Below are 13,525 nucleotides of genomic sequence, written 5' to 3'. Positions count from 1 at the left end.
AATACCTTTGTCATGAAACTGTAACAAAGCTAACTTTTGAAAGACGTTTCTTTGACTTAACCAAACTCTCTCCCTCACTTACACCCCTCTTCTCTTCTCAGAGCAAAGGAAGGGGAACCCCGGCGCTGTCTGCATGGACCCAGTCTACAGCCGGCAGCAGAGGGTAGTCCTGCCTGTCCACTACCCTGGAAGGGTGCACCGGTCTGGGCAGGTGACTGCCTACCCCACCCGCACCTCCATGGACCCCCATGGTAACCCCATCACAGTGCTGACAGTGGACCAGCACTCAGACCCCCAGGGCCTGTACCCTCACCAATCTGCCCACTCCAGGGCCTTCCTCCGGGACTACCACCCCCACCCAACCCTGCACCTGGACCACTCTCTCAACCCCCATCACTGTGAGCTGCAGCACCAGCACCTGGGCCTCAAACCCCCCGCCTACCCCCAGTACCAGCACCTGGGCCTCAACCCCCCCGCCTACCCCCAGTACCAGCAGCCAGGTCCCCGCCACGGCGCCTTCAAGAGGCCTAAGTTCCACGGACGCAGCTTCTCGCGGGCCGCCTGCTACTCGCAGTACGAGACCATGTACCAACACTACTACCTCCAGGGCCTGACCTTCCCCCAGCAGGGTGAGGGGACCCAGGGGGCAGCAGGCGTAGGAGGGGTGACTGGGAGCGCCGGGCCCCACAAGGGCCACCACAGCATGGCTTTCCAAGGGGGGCTGCTCTACCCCACGGTGGTCCACATGGCCGCCAGCTCCAGGATGGCTGAGGCAGGGAGCGGCGCCTCGGGGCCGGGCTGTTACCATGGCCACCGCTCGGTGTGCAGTGGTTACCTGGCCGACTGCCCGGGAAGCGACAGCAGCAGCAGCTCTGGCCACTGCCACTGTTCCTCCAGTGACTCTATGCTGGACTGTACAGAGATCAGTAACCAGGGGGTATACGGCTCCTGTTCCACTTTCCGCAGCTCCCTGAGCTCTGACTACGACCCCTATGTCTACCGCAGTAAGAGCCCCTGTAGGGGGTCGCAAGGGGAGCCAGGGGCCACATCTGCAGGGGCCTCCACCGCCTGCCCCTCCACAGCCGAGGACTCCCTAACCCCAGCTCCCTCGGGGGGACACAATGGCGACAGCTTGCAGCCACAGCCTCTTCCTGGAACCTCAGGGTTCAGTGTGGGGGACCAGCTTTCGAGCTGCAGCAGCCGCTCGTCACTAGAACAACCCAGGGACACCAGCAGCACTAGCACTACCTCAGCCAGGCCTCCAGAGGGAGCCACAGTGGACATGGGGAAGGGAGGGCAGACAGGGGAGGAGACGAGGGGGGAGCATGGCCTGGGAAGAGCAGGGGCGTGCAGCTGCTGTTTCGAGGTGCTCCCTCCCAACATGGAGTGCAAAGGTCAGCAGGGATATCAGAGGCAGGACTCAGACTGGGTGGGGCCTATGGCCTCCCCAGGACGTGGCTGTCACAGGGGGGCAGAGCAGAACTTTTACCACCCTGGGGAGCACCTGTTGGCTCCGTCGGAGCAGGTGAGCTATGAGGGCTTGCCCTATTGCTTCTACAAGGAGATGAAGGTTCACCGGGCCACAGGGGGGCGCTATAATGAGGACTATGCCGTGAATGTGCAGTATGCGCACCACGCTGCAGACTCGGATGCCTGCTGTGGTGGGCTCAGCCAGAGAATACCCATAATCCACCAGGGCACAGACTATGAGCTGGGCTTGGGGACGGAGACTCTGTATCAGAGCAGCCTGCTGCTAGGCAGCCTCACCTTGGGGCAGGGGGGCGAGGGGCGGACTGGTGGGCGGGTGGAGCCTGGTGAGGGAGGGTACTTCACCTCAGGACAGTTCAGCGGTCAAGCGAACCCCACCCAGGAAGAAGAGACCAGGTTCCTGTTCCACCCCCTGAACTACACTACCCACGATGCATCTGGAAACAGTAAAGCTACAGACAAGGGTCTGGGGGTATGAGGGGGTGTGGAGCCCAGAAACAGGGACTCAAACAAACATCCTGTTTGGTACCTAACCGGTCGGTCAGTCAAGAAAACCTCAGTTGCCTTGCTTTTTTAAGCCTCTCGCTCGCTGAACTCTGAATGTTATCATCCTAGATGGTGATGGTGTAGATTTCTACTGAAATTATATGATGGCCTGCCTGGCGTATCCAGACATAACCAGTTCATTCCTGTGGTCATCAGCAGCTCAGCATAAGCCCAGCTCAACCAGCATGACACGTGGCCACGCCTCCCCAGCGGAGTCTACAGGCTCAGATAGATAGAGAATCAGGCTACACCATATGGGTGTAAGTTCACGGTGGTTGGATGTAACAGTGGATGGCTTGGCAAGGCCAGAAATCAACACGTAGGCTGGCCCAGCCCTCACAGTACCATGGGTTCCAGACAGGGTCAGTCCGGATCCTGAGACCCATTTGGAGAGAAACAAACTGTGTTAGCAGGGCCCAGTTTGTGAGATTTTTCTTCTTCTGATCTAGTAAGTTGTTCTTCACCTCTGGACTCTGGTCTGTGCAAGTTGTTTGAGGATACATTTCCTTTGTTTTATAATCACACACATACCTGTGTGTACATGCATATGTACTTTATGTATGTGTTTACTGCTCTTATGACAAAACGTTGCATATACAGCTTGGACAACAAGCGTCAACAAACCACCAAACTCAGATGAAAGGTTATGGAAGAGTACCAAAACATCAACTCATTTTCTTTTTACGGGGTTGGGTGGAGGGGCGGGGTCCTTGCCAGTTGGAGGGGAGGCAGTTCGTCACAGTCACACACTCTTTCATTGAGCTAAGCTATACTAACTAGACTACAGTTCTCTCTTGGGATACTCAATGGGGTGCAATATTCTAGAACAATGCAGATAGAATGTTGACTCAGTTCTCTGTTCTACATAATAGAGAGTCTGTTCTATATAGAATACATGTCTATCTGCGATGTTCAGAACATTGCACCTTCTAGAACATACACCAGACCAAGCCTTAGGCCACTGAGCCATCCTCACCATCTTGGGCTGTGTCACCTTTTGACTAAATAAAGGTCCACGTAGTGACAGGGTTTCTCTGCGTTCGTAGAACGACATTTGTATATCTTCAAAGGATTGGATTTATATCAAGTTTAGTCACTGCTTGTACGTTAGAAGCTCTTGTTTTTGTTTTTTTGCAGTCACTCATCTAGCCTCCTCCTCAACACTTAAGCTATAATATACGGCTATAATATACACTTCTAATATGGTTCTATAAAGCTGTTGTGTGTCAAAAAAGGGCCAAAGGAAAAAATATAATGATTCACAAGGGATCCTTTTTATACTGTGGCTGTGGGTGACACTGAGCAGTTACACAGAAAGCAGCATGTCTGATTGTTTTATTTGATTAAATCATACAGCCCACATCATGCTCTCAAACAATATCAACGTTGTTCATTCATGCCTTCTTTCTGTTGGTTTTACAGACTGTTTTTTACTGTTTCTATGAAATGTACCCTTTGTCTTCAGAGGCAATCGTTTTGAAATAGCAATATTTATATGTAAACCAGAGCTGTAATCAATGAAAGATATTGAGAATCTAATCTTTCCTTTGCATAAAGATATGTACTACAAATATAACATTTTGGGTTACCCCAAGTCACTATTTAATTGTTTTGTTTTATTATTTGTAGCACTTAAGAAGATTGTATTAAAAGAAAATGTGTACACAAAATTCATATTTTATATTTTTATTATTTTCTCCATCATTATCATTTTACAAATGTTTAAAAAAGGCTAGAAATCAATCTGTATATTTCTGTATCTGTATTGCAGCATATTTCATAAATGGAAATATGTTCTCTGAATATTTATTTACTAATATATTTATCTTCAAGCCATGTCTTATGTTGAGTGTATGAACGTTTTTGAGTTATTTGGTTGCTGTTTGTGATAAATCGTTAAATACATGGTAATTGCACACAAAATTATTCAATATTCTCTGACCAAAAATGTATTTAAAAAATGTATTTCCATACAGTTGTGTAATTAAAGTGTTCAAAGATCTGTAAAATATACAGTTTTATTCAAGTAAATCACATTATTGTTGTTTTTTCCCCCCAAACCTTTTCATCTTCATTCAGGGAAATTGACAACAGTGCAGTGTTGATTAGAATTTATATGTTAAATATGGTATAGATCTACATCTCTTTTGGGAAGAAAATTTGGGTAGGTAAGCATATATACGAAACGTTTTAAACCACATAACTTTGACTGGCTTGGAGTTAACTGAGAGAGACTGGATAGTCCTCTGAAGCTACGTCACAAAAGTGCACCTTGGTAAAAAGTAATGGACTATATAAGGAATAGGGTGCAATTTGGGAAGCAACCCATGTAGTGACCCTACTGTCGTCTGCTGGCCTAGAACGTCTGCTGGCCTAGAACGTCTGCTGGCCTAGAACGTCTGCTGGCCTAGAACATCTGCTGGCCTAGAACGTCTGCTGGCCTAGAACGTCTGCTGGCCTAGAACACCTGCTGGCCTAGAACATCTGCTGGCCTAGAACGTCTGCTGGCCTAGAACGTCTGCTGGCCTAGAACTTGGAACACTGCTTCTGATCTGTCTCCACCTAGTGGATGGGAAACAACATGCCTAAAATATCCGGATTCAAAACTAAGAATCTACAATTGTTAATTCTTGATTCCTGTCCTCCTCAAAATGCATCGTAGGAGAGGTTCCGAGGTGCGTTGAAGGGCAATATCTATGGTTTTTGAGACGAACACGACTGAGGAGAGCGGACGAAAGCAATCAAGGAAATACAATTAAGATTCACCCCAAGATGAGAACACTGGGGTGTATTCACTAGGAACCAAACGGAAGCAAAAGGAATGAAACTGGGCGGGACCTACCTGAATTTGTCCAATAGAAACTTGTTTTCGTTGCAAAACGTTTTCCTTTTGGAGTAAACTGTTTTCATCGCAAAACGTTTTACACTATTGATTATACCCCTGCTCCAGGGTGAAGTTTTCCCTAGGAACAAATCTAGAATCAACTTCCCTTACCCCAATCCTAACATTAACCATTTGTGGTGGAAATGCAATACTGACCCAAGATCAGCGTCTAGGGGCAACTTCACTGTTTCACCCTACTCCAAGAATACTCCAGGCTTGTTGTCACCACCAGGGAGCAGTCAAAGCAGTCTATATTGAAGCACACATTACTTGTCACATGGGCCAGGTGTAGAATTTACAGTGAAGTGCATACTTACTAGCCCTTCCCAATGATGCAGAGTGAAAAATAAGTACAATTAAAACAATAGAACAAGGTGAATAAAATACACAAGAATGGAGCTATATACAGGAAGTACCACTACCAGATGAATGTGATGCTATATACAGGAAGTACCCATACCAGATCACTGTGGAGCTATATACAGGAAGTACCAGTACCAGATCACTGTGGAGCTATATACAGGTAGTACCACTATCAGATGAATGTGGAGCTATATACAGGAAGTACCAGTACCAGATCACTGTGGAGCTATATACAGGAAGTAGCAGTACCAGATCACTGTGGAGCTATATACAGGAAGTACCAGTACAAGATCACTGTGGAGCTATATACAGGAAAAACCAGTACCAGATCAATGTGCAGGTTCACACTAGGGACAGTGTGAGGTGAGAAGAAGGAGCTGAATTCCCTTCAAACCATCCTATTATGATAGTTATGTCTTTACAGCCATTTGGGGAAGTGGACGTGTCTGTTATAACACGATAAGAGAGAGCATAATTTTCTATTTTTTTGCCACAGTGTTGCATTAGACAATGATGCTGCACTAGAGCGGTTAGGTACCGCATCATTATCTGATCAGATGGATGCTTAAAAGGAGAACTGTTTGGAACAACTAATTATAATGTCATTCTTCAATGCAATATCTTTTCCTTGTGTTTCTTGGACCCCAATCAAAATGGCGTGCAGTAATATGATATACTGCACATTTACCATATCGACATGCCTGTATGCGGTGTGACGTATTACTACATCAGTCATGGTTTGAGTAACATGCTTTATGCAAATCTACTCTCGAATACATCCTGCAGATATGCTATGTGTGCATGTCAAACCCCAATGCCACAGGGATTTGTCTCATAGGTTTAGCCATGCCTGACATGTTCAGTACTACATCATCAACACCTCTAGATCCTCAACACCTCTAGATCCTCAACACCTCTAGATCCTCAACACCTCTATATCCTCAACACCTCTACATCCTCAACACCTCTACATCCTCAACACCTCTACATCCTCAACACCTCTATATCTTCAACACCTCTACATCCTCTACATCCTCAACACCTCAACACCACAACATCCTCAACACCTCAACACCACTACATTCTCAACACCTCTACATCCTCAACACCTCTACATCCTCAACACCTCAACACCACTACATCCTCAACACCTCTACATCCTCAACACCTCTACATCCTCAACACCTCTAGATCTTCAACACCTCTATATCCTCAACACCTCTATATCCTCAACACCTCTACATCCTCAACACCTCTACATCATCAACACCTCAACACCACTACATCCTCAACACCTCAACACCACTACATCCTCAACACCTCTACATCCTCAACACCTCTACATCCTCAACACCTCTACATCCTCAACACCTCAACACCACTACATCCTCAACACCTCTACATCCTCAGCAGCTCTACATCCTCAACACCTCTACATCCTCAACACCTCTATATCCTCAACACCTCTATATCCTCAACACCTCAACATCTCTACATCCTCAACACCACTAGATCCTCAACACCTCTACATCCTCAACACCACAACATCCTCAACACCTCAACACCTCTACATCCTCAACACCTCAACACCTCAACACCTCAACACCTCTACATCCTCAACACCTCAACACCTCAACACCTCAACACCTCAACACCTCAACACCTCAACACCTCTACATCCTCAACACCTCTACATCCTCAACACCTCAACACCACTACATCCTCAACACCTCAACACCTCAACACCTCAACACCTCAACACCTCAACACCTCAACACCTCTACATCCTCAACACCTCTACATCCTCAACACCTCAACACCACTACATCCTCAACACCTCAACACCTCAACACCTCAACACCTCAACACCTCTACATCCTCAACACCTCAACACCTCAACACCTCAACACCTCAACACCTCTACATCCTCAACACCTCTACATCCTCAACACCTCAACACCACTACATCCTCAACACCTCAACACCTCAACACCTCAACACCTCAACACCTCAACACCTCAACACCTCTACATCCTCAACACCTCTACATCCTCAACACCTCAACACCACTACATCCTCAACACCTCAACACCTCAACACCTCTACATCCTCAACACCTCAACACCACTACATCCTCAACACCTCTACATCCTCAACACCACTACATCCTCAACACCACTACATCCTCAACACCTCTGTACCAACACATACTGTGTACAGTAATTCCATTATATTAAGTCTCCTTGAGCTCTAGATAGCCTAGTGATCCTCTAGTTTAACATACATGATCATGTCAAGTAGACTCAACCAGGTCAGGATTTCACTCTGCTCCTTGTACTGCAGCTTGTAAAGGCTTGGTGTTGGTATCTGTGTTGTTGTTGTTGATGCAGACAGTAAGCAGCTACAGTGAGGGCAGGGCAAAATGTGATGGGGCACAGATACAAAAAGAACGCTATGTCAGCTCTGCTGGCAGTGAACAAAGCACAGCTTATACACCTAACAAAGTCCTGGCAGAGACCCTAAAACAATTATAGGAGATGGCCAATGAACTCAATTCCACTAGTGGATTTAGGTCAATTTACACAGCAAATAGTTTTGGCTCAAATGCGTCACCTTTTCCCAACAGTAGCCACTCAATTAACTGCAAGAAATGTCATCTGTGTCCAGAAATTATTTTCAGATAAGCATGAAAAGTTATTTGTTGATTATTTGATTGAGTTGTCAAACAGAAAGATGGCCTGGTTAACCCGCCACTGTTCCGTCTGCAACCATGGTCTTTTCTTTGTCATAGCGCAGGCGGATGTGGTCCTGTTGTCTGCACATGACTCGACCATCACTCAGTTTGACCACAAAGGAGACTGGACCACTCTGACTCAGAATGATACCTGGCAACCAACGTTGGCTGCTTGTGAAGTTGCAGATGGAGACAGTGTCATTGGGTTATAAGTGTCTCTCCCTCGCATGGTGGTCATGTCTCTCTTTTTCTTTCTCCTGCTTCTGTTCCACTCGTGCTTTGATGTCCGGGTGCAGTAGATTCAGGTGAGCTTTTGGCTTTCTGCCCATCAACATCTCAGCTGGAGTCTGTCCTGTTGTTGTTTGTGGCGTGATGTGGTACTGGTACAAGAACCGAGAGAGCTTAGTTGTGATGGTTCCCCCAGTCTTAGTTGTGATGGTTCCCCCAGTCTTAGTTGTGATGGTTCCCGCAGTCTTAGTTGTGATGGTTCCCCCAGTCGTAGTTGTGATGGTTCCCCCAGTCGTAGTTGTCATGGTTCCTCCAGTCGTAGTTGTGATGGTTCCCCCAGTCTTAGTTGTGATGGTTCCCCCAGTCGTAGTTGTGATGGTTCCCCCAGTCGTAGTTGTGATGGTTCAGGCGGGGCCACCTTCTGGTTGATCTGGCACTCAGAACATGATTTCACTTTGTTTTCTACATCCTGATCCATGTTAGGCCACCAGATGTCAGATTTGGCTAAACCTTTCATCCGGGAGGCACCCAGGTGAGCCTCAAGGACCTTATCCATGACTTGTGCACGGCCAGGGGGCAGAACAACCACTATGGACCCCCAAGAGTATGCAGCCATCCTGCACACTCAGCTCAGTTTTGCGCTTTGCACAGGTCTCAGTCCCTCATCCTCTACGACGGGAGGCCAACCCTGCATAAGGATCCTTTTCAGTTGGGCCAGGATAGGATCCCGGTCTGTCCACCAGGATAGGATCCCGGTCTGTCCACTAGGATAGGATCCCGGTCTGTCCACCAGGATAGGATCCCGGTCTGTCCACCAGGATAGGATCCCGGTCTGTCCACTAGGATAGGATCCCGGTCTGTCCACCAGGATAGGATCCCGGTCTGTCCACCAGGATAGGATCCTGGTCTGTCCACCAGGATAGGATCCCGGTCTGTCCACTGTTTGATCTGTTTGGCATTCACAGGTGACTTTGACAATCTCTCCATTAGGAAAATTATCTTGGGAGGCACCACAGTTGTGGCGGGCATCTCTGGTAGCTGGAGACGGCTGAGCATGTCTGCATTTGCATTGTCCTTCCCCACTCTGTACACAATAGTGAACTCATAAGCTGACAGTGTGAGGGTACAGCACTGTATCCTTGCTGAAGCCATGGGAGGAATGCATCTTGATTCAATGAAATGGCTCATCAGTGGTTTGTGGTCAGTGCATATGGTGAAATGACAGCCATAGAGGACCTGATGAAAGCTTTTCACAACAAAAACTATGGCCAGACCGTCCTTGTCTAACTGTGAATAACCCTTTTCAGCACCCGTCAGCGTGCGTGTGGCGAATCCGATGGGTTTCTCTGACCCTTCCTCCGTCTGATGTCAGAGTACTGCCCCGACCACATAGGGCGAGGAGTCACATGACAGAATGATGTCTTGGTCTTGGTCAAAATGAACCAGCAGTTGTGCTGATTGTAGTAGTGCTTCTACTCCAAAGCTATAAGACTGCTGTCCAAGCTATAAGACTGCTGTCCCAGCTATAAGACTGCTGTCCAAGCTATAAGACTGCTGTCCCAGCTATAAGACTGCTGTCCAAGCTATAAGACTGCTGTCCAAGCTATAAGACTGCTGTCCCCGCTATAAGACTGCTGTCCAAGCTATAAGACTGCTGTCCCCGCTATAAGACTGCTGTCCCCGCTATGAGACTGCTGTCCCCGCTATAAGACTGCTGTCCAAGCTATAAGACTGCTGTCCCCGCTATAAGACTGCTGTCCCCGCTATAAGACTGCTGTCCAAGCTATAAGACTGCTGTCCAAGCTATAAGACTGCTGTCCCCGCTATAAGACTGCTGTCCAAGCTATAAGACTGCTGTCCCCGCTATAAGACTGCTGTCCCCGCTATAAGACTGCTGTCCAAGCTATAAGACTGCTGTCCCCACTATAAGACTGCTGTCCAAGCTATAAGACTGCTGTCCAAGCTATAAGACTGCTGTCCCAGCTATAAGACTGCTGTCCAAGCTATAAGACTGCTGTCCCAGCTATAAGACTGCTGTCCCCACTATAAGACTGCTGTCCAAGCTATAAGACTGCTGTCCCAGCTATAAGACTGCTGTCCCAGCTATAAGACTGCTGTCCCCGCTATAAGACTGCTGTCCCAGCTATAAGACTGCTGTCCCCGCTATAAGACTGCTGTCCCCGCTATAAGACTGCTGTCCCAGCTATAAGACTGCTGTCCCCGCTATAAGACTGCTGTCCCAGCTATAAGACTGCTGTCCCCGCTATAAGACTGCTGTCCCCGCTATAAGACTGCTGTCCCAGCTATAAGACTGCTGTCCCCGCTATAAGACTGCTGTCCCCGCTATAAGACTGCTGTCCCAGCTATAAGACTGCTGTCCCCGCTATAAGACTGCTGTCCCCGCTATAAGACTGCTGTCCCCGCTATAAGACTGCTGTCCCCGCTATAAGACTGCTGTCCCAGCTATAAGACTGCTGTCCCCGCTATAAGACTGCTGTCCCAGCTATAAGACTGCTGTCCCCGCTATAAGACTGCTGTCCAAGCTATAAGACTGCTGTCCCCGCTATAAGACTGCTGTCCCAGCTATAAGACTGCTGTCCAAGCTATAAGACTGCTGTCCCAGCTATAAGACTGCTGTCCAAGCTATAAGACTGCTGTCCCCGCTATAAGACTGCTGTCCAAGCTATAAGACTGCTGTCCCCGCTTTAAGACTGCTGTCCCCGCTATAAGACTGCTGTCCAAGCTATAAGACTGCTGTCCCCGCTATAAGACTGCTGTCCAAGCTATAAGACTGCTGTCCCAGCTATAAGACTGCTGTCCAAGCTATAAGACTGCTGTCCCAGCTATAAGACTGCTGTCCCCACTATAAGACTGCTGTCCAAGCTATAAGACTGCTGTCCAAGCTATAAGACTGCTGTCCCAGCTATAAGACTGCTGTCCAAGCTATAAGACTGCTGTCCCCGCTATAAGACTGCTGTCCCAGCTATAAGACTGCTGTCCAAGCTATAAGACTGCTGTCCAAGCTATAAGACTGCTGTCCCCGCTATAAGACTGCTGTCCAAGCTATAAGACTGCTGTCAAAGCTATAAGACTGCTGTCCCCGCTATAAGACTGCTGTCCAAGCTATAAGACTGCTGTCCAAGCTATAAGACTGCTGTCCCCGCTATAAGACTGCTGTCCCAGCTATAAGACTGCTGTCCAAGCTATAAGACTGCTGTCCAAGCTATAAGACTGCTGTCCCCGCTATAAGACTGCTGTCCAAGCTATAAGACTGCTGTCCAAGCTATAAGACTGCTGTCCCCGCTATAAGACTGCTCTCCAAGCTATAAGACTGCTGTCCAAGCTATAAGACTGCTGTCCAAGCTATAAGACTGCTGTCCCCGCTATAAGACTGCTGTCCCAGCTATAAGACTGCTGTCCCCGCTATAAGACTGCTGTCCAAGCTATAAGACTGCTGTCCAAGCTATAAGACTGCTGTCCTCGCTATAAGACTGCTGTACAAGCTATAAGACTGCTGTCCAAGCTATAAGACTGCTGTCCAAGCTATAAGACTGCTGTCCAAGCTATAAGACTGCTGTCCCAGCTATAAGACTGCTGTCCAAGCTATAAGACTGCTGTCCAAGCTATAAGACTGCTGTCCCCGCTATGAGACTGCTGTCCCAGCTATAAGACTGCTGTCCAAGCTATAAGACTGCTGTCCAAGCTATAAGACTGCTGTCCCAACTATAAGACTGCTGTCCAAGCTATAAGACTGCTGTCCAAGCTATAAGACTGCTGTCCCAGCTATAAGACTGCTGTCCCAGCTATAAGACTGCTGTCCAAGCTATAAGACTGCTGTCCAAGCTATAAGACTGCTGTCCCCGCTATAAGACTGCTGTCCCCGCTATAAGACTGCTGTCCAAGCTATAAGACTGCTGTCCAAGCTATAAGACTGCTGTCCCCGCTATAAGACTGCTGTCCAAGCTATAAGACTGCTGTCCCCGCTATAAGACTGCTGTCCCCGCTATAAGACTGCTGTCCAAGCTATAAGACTGCTGTCCCCACTATAAGACTGCTGTCCAAGCTATAAGACTGCTGTCCAAGCTATAAGACTGCTGTCCCAGCTATAAGACTGCTGTCCAAGCTATAAGACTGCTGTCCCAGCTATAAGACTGCTGTCCCCACTATAAGACTGCTGTCCAAGCTATAAGACTGCTGTCCCAGCTATAAGACTGCTGTCCCAGCTATAAGACTGCTGTCCCCGCTATAAGACTGCTGTCCCAGCTATAAGACTGCTGTCCCCGCTATAAGACTGCTGTCCCCGCTATAAGACTGCTGTCCCAGCTATAAGACTGCTGTCCCCGCTATAAGACTGCTGTCCCAGCTATAAGACTGCTGTCCCCGCTATAAGACTGCTGTCCCCGCTATAAGACTGCTGTCCCAGCTATAAGACTGCTGTCCCCGCTATAAGACTGCTGTCCCCGCTATAAGACTGCTGTCCCAGCTATAAGACTGCTGTCCCCGCTATAAGACTGCTGTCCCCGCTATAAGACTGCTGTCCCCGCTATAAGACTGCTGTCCCCGCTATAAGACTGCTGTCCCAGCTATAAGACTGCTGTCCCCGCTATAAGACTGCTGTCCCAGCTATAAGACTGCTGTCCCCGCTATAAGACTGCTGTCCAAGCTATAAGACTGCTGTCCCCGCTATAAGACTGCTGTCCCAGCTATAAGACTGCTGTCCAAGCTATAAGACTGCTGTCCCAGCTATAAGACTGCTGTCCAAGCTATAAGACTGCTGTCCCCGCTATAAGACTGCTGTCCAAGCTATAAGACTGCTGTCCCCGCTTTAAGACTGCTGTCCCCGCTATAAGACTGCTGTCCAAGCTATAAGACTGCTGTCCCCGCTATAAGACTGCTGTCCAAGCTATAAGACTGCTGTCCCAGCTATAAGACTGCTGTCCAAGCTATAAGACTGCTGTCCCAGCTATAAGACTGCTGTCCCCACTATAAGACTGCTGTCCAAGCTATAAGACTGCTGTCCAAGCTATAAGACTGCTGTCCCAGCTATAAGACTGCTGTCCAAGCTATAAGACTGCTGTCCCCGCTATAAGACTGCTGTCCCAGCTATAAGACTGCTGTCCAAGCTATAAGACTGCTGTCCAAGCTATAAGACTGCTGTCCCCGCTATAAGACTGCTGTCCAAGCTATAAGACTGCTGTCAAAGCTATAAGACTGCTGTCCCCGCTATAAGACTGCTGTCCAAGCTATAAGACTGCTGTCCAAGCTATAAGACTGCTGTCCCC

The 13,525-nt window shown here is 48.1% G+C and overlaps 1 protein-coding gene across 1 annotated transcript in view; it reads left to right on the top strand.

The window, feature by feature from the left end:
* LOC110536392 (E3 ubiquitin-protein ligase znrf3) overlaps positions 1–4,065 on the top strand; it is a 214,017-nt gene extending 209,952 nt beyond the window's left edge. The window contains exon 8 of the mRNA XM_036936352.2: positions 102–4,065. Within this exon, the coding sequence (XP_036792247.2) occupies positions 102–1,966 (1,865 nt within the window). The 3' untranslated portion in view covers positions 1,967–4,065. The remainder of the gene's footprint in view (positions 1–101) is intronic.
* Positions 4,066–13,525: the final 9,460 nt, after the last annotated feature.

The sequence above is a fragment of the Oncorhynchus mykiss genome, chromosome 11 (genome assembly GCF_057628025.1).
Source record: "Oncorhynchus mykiss isolate SJ-2025 chromosome 11, ASM5762802v1, whole genome shotgun sequence".
In the NCBI taxonomy this organism is placed as follows: Eukaryota; Metazoa; Chordata; class Actinopteri; order Salmoniformes; family Salmonidae; genus Oncorhynchus; species Oncorhynchus mykiss.
The sequence above is the reverse complement of the archived record's forward strand: the minus strand, read 5'-3'. Positions and strand labels throughout refer to the sequence as shown.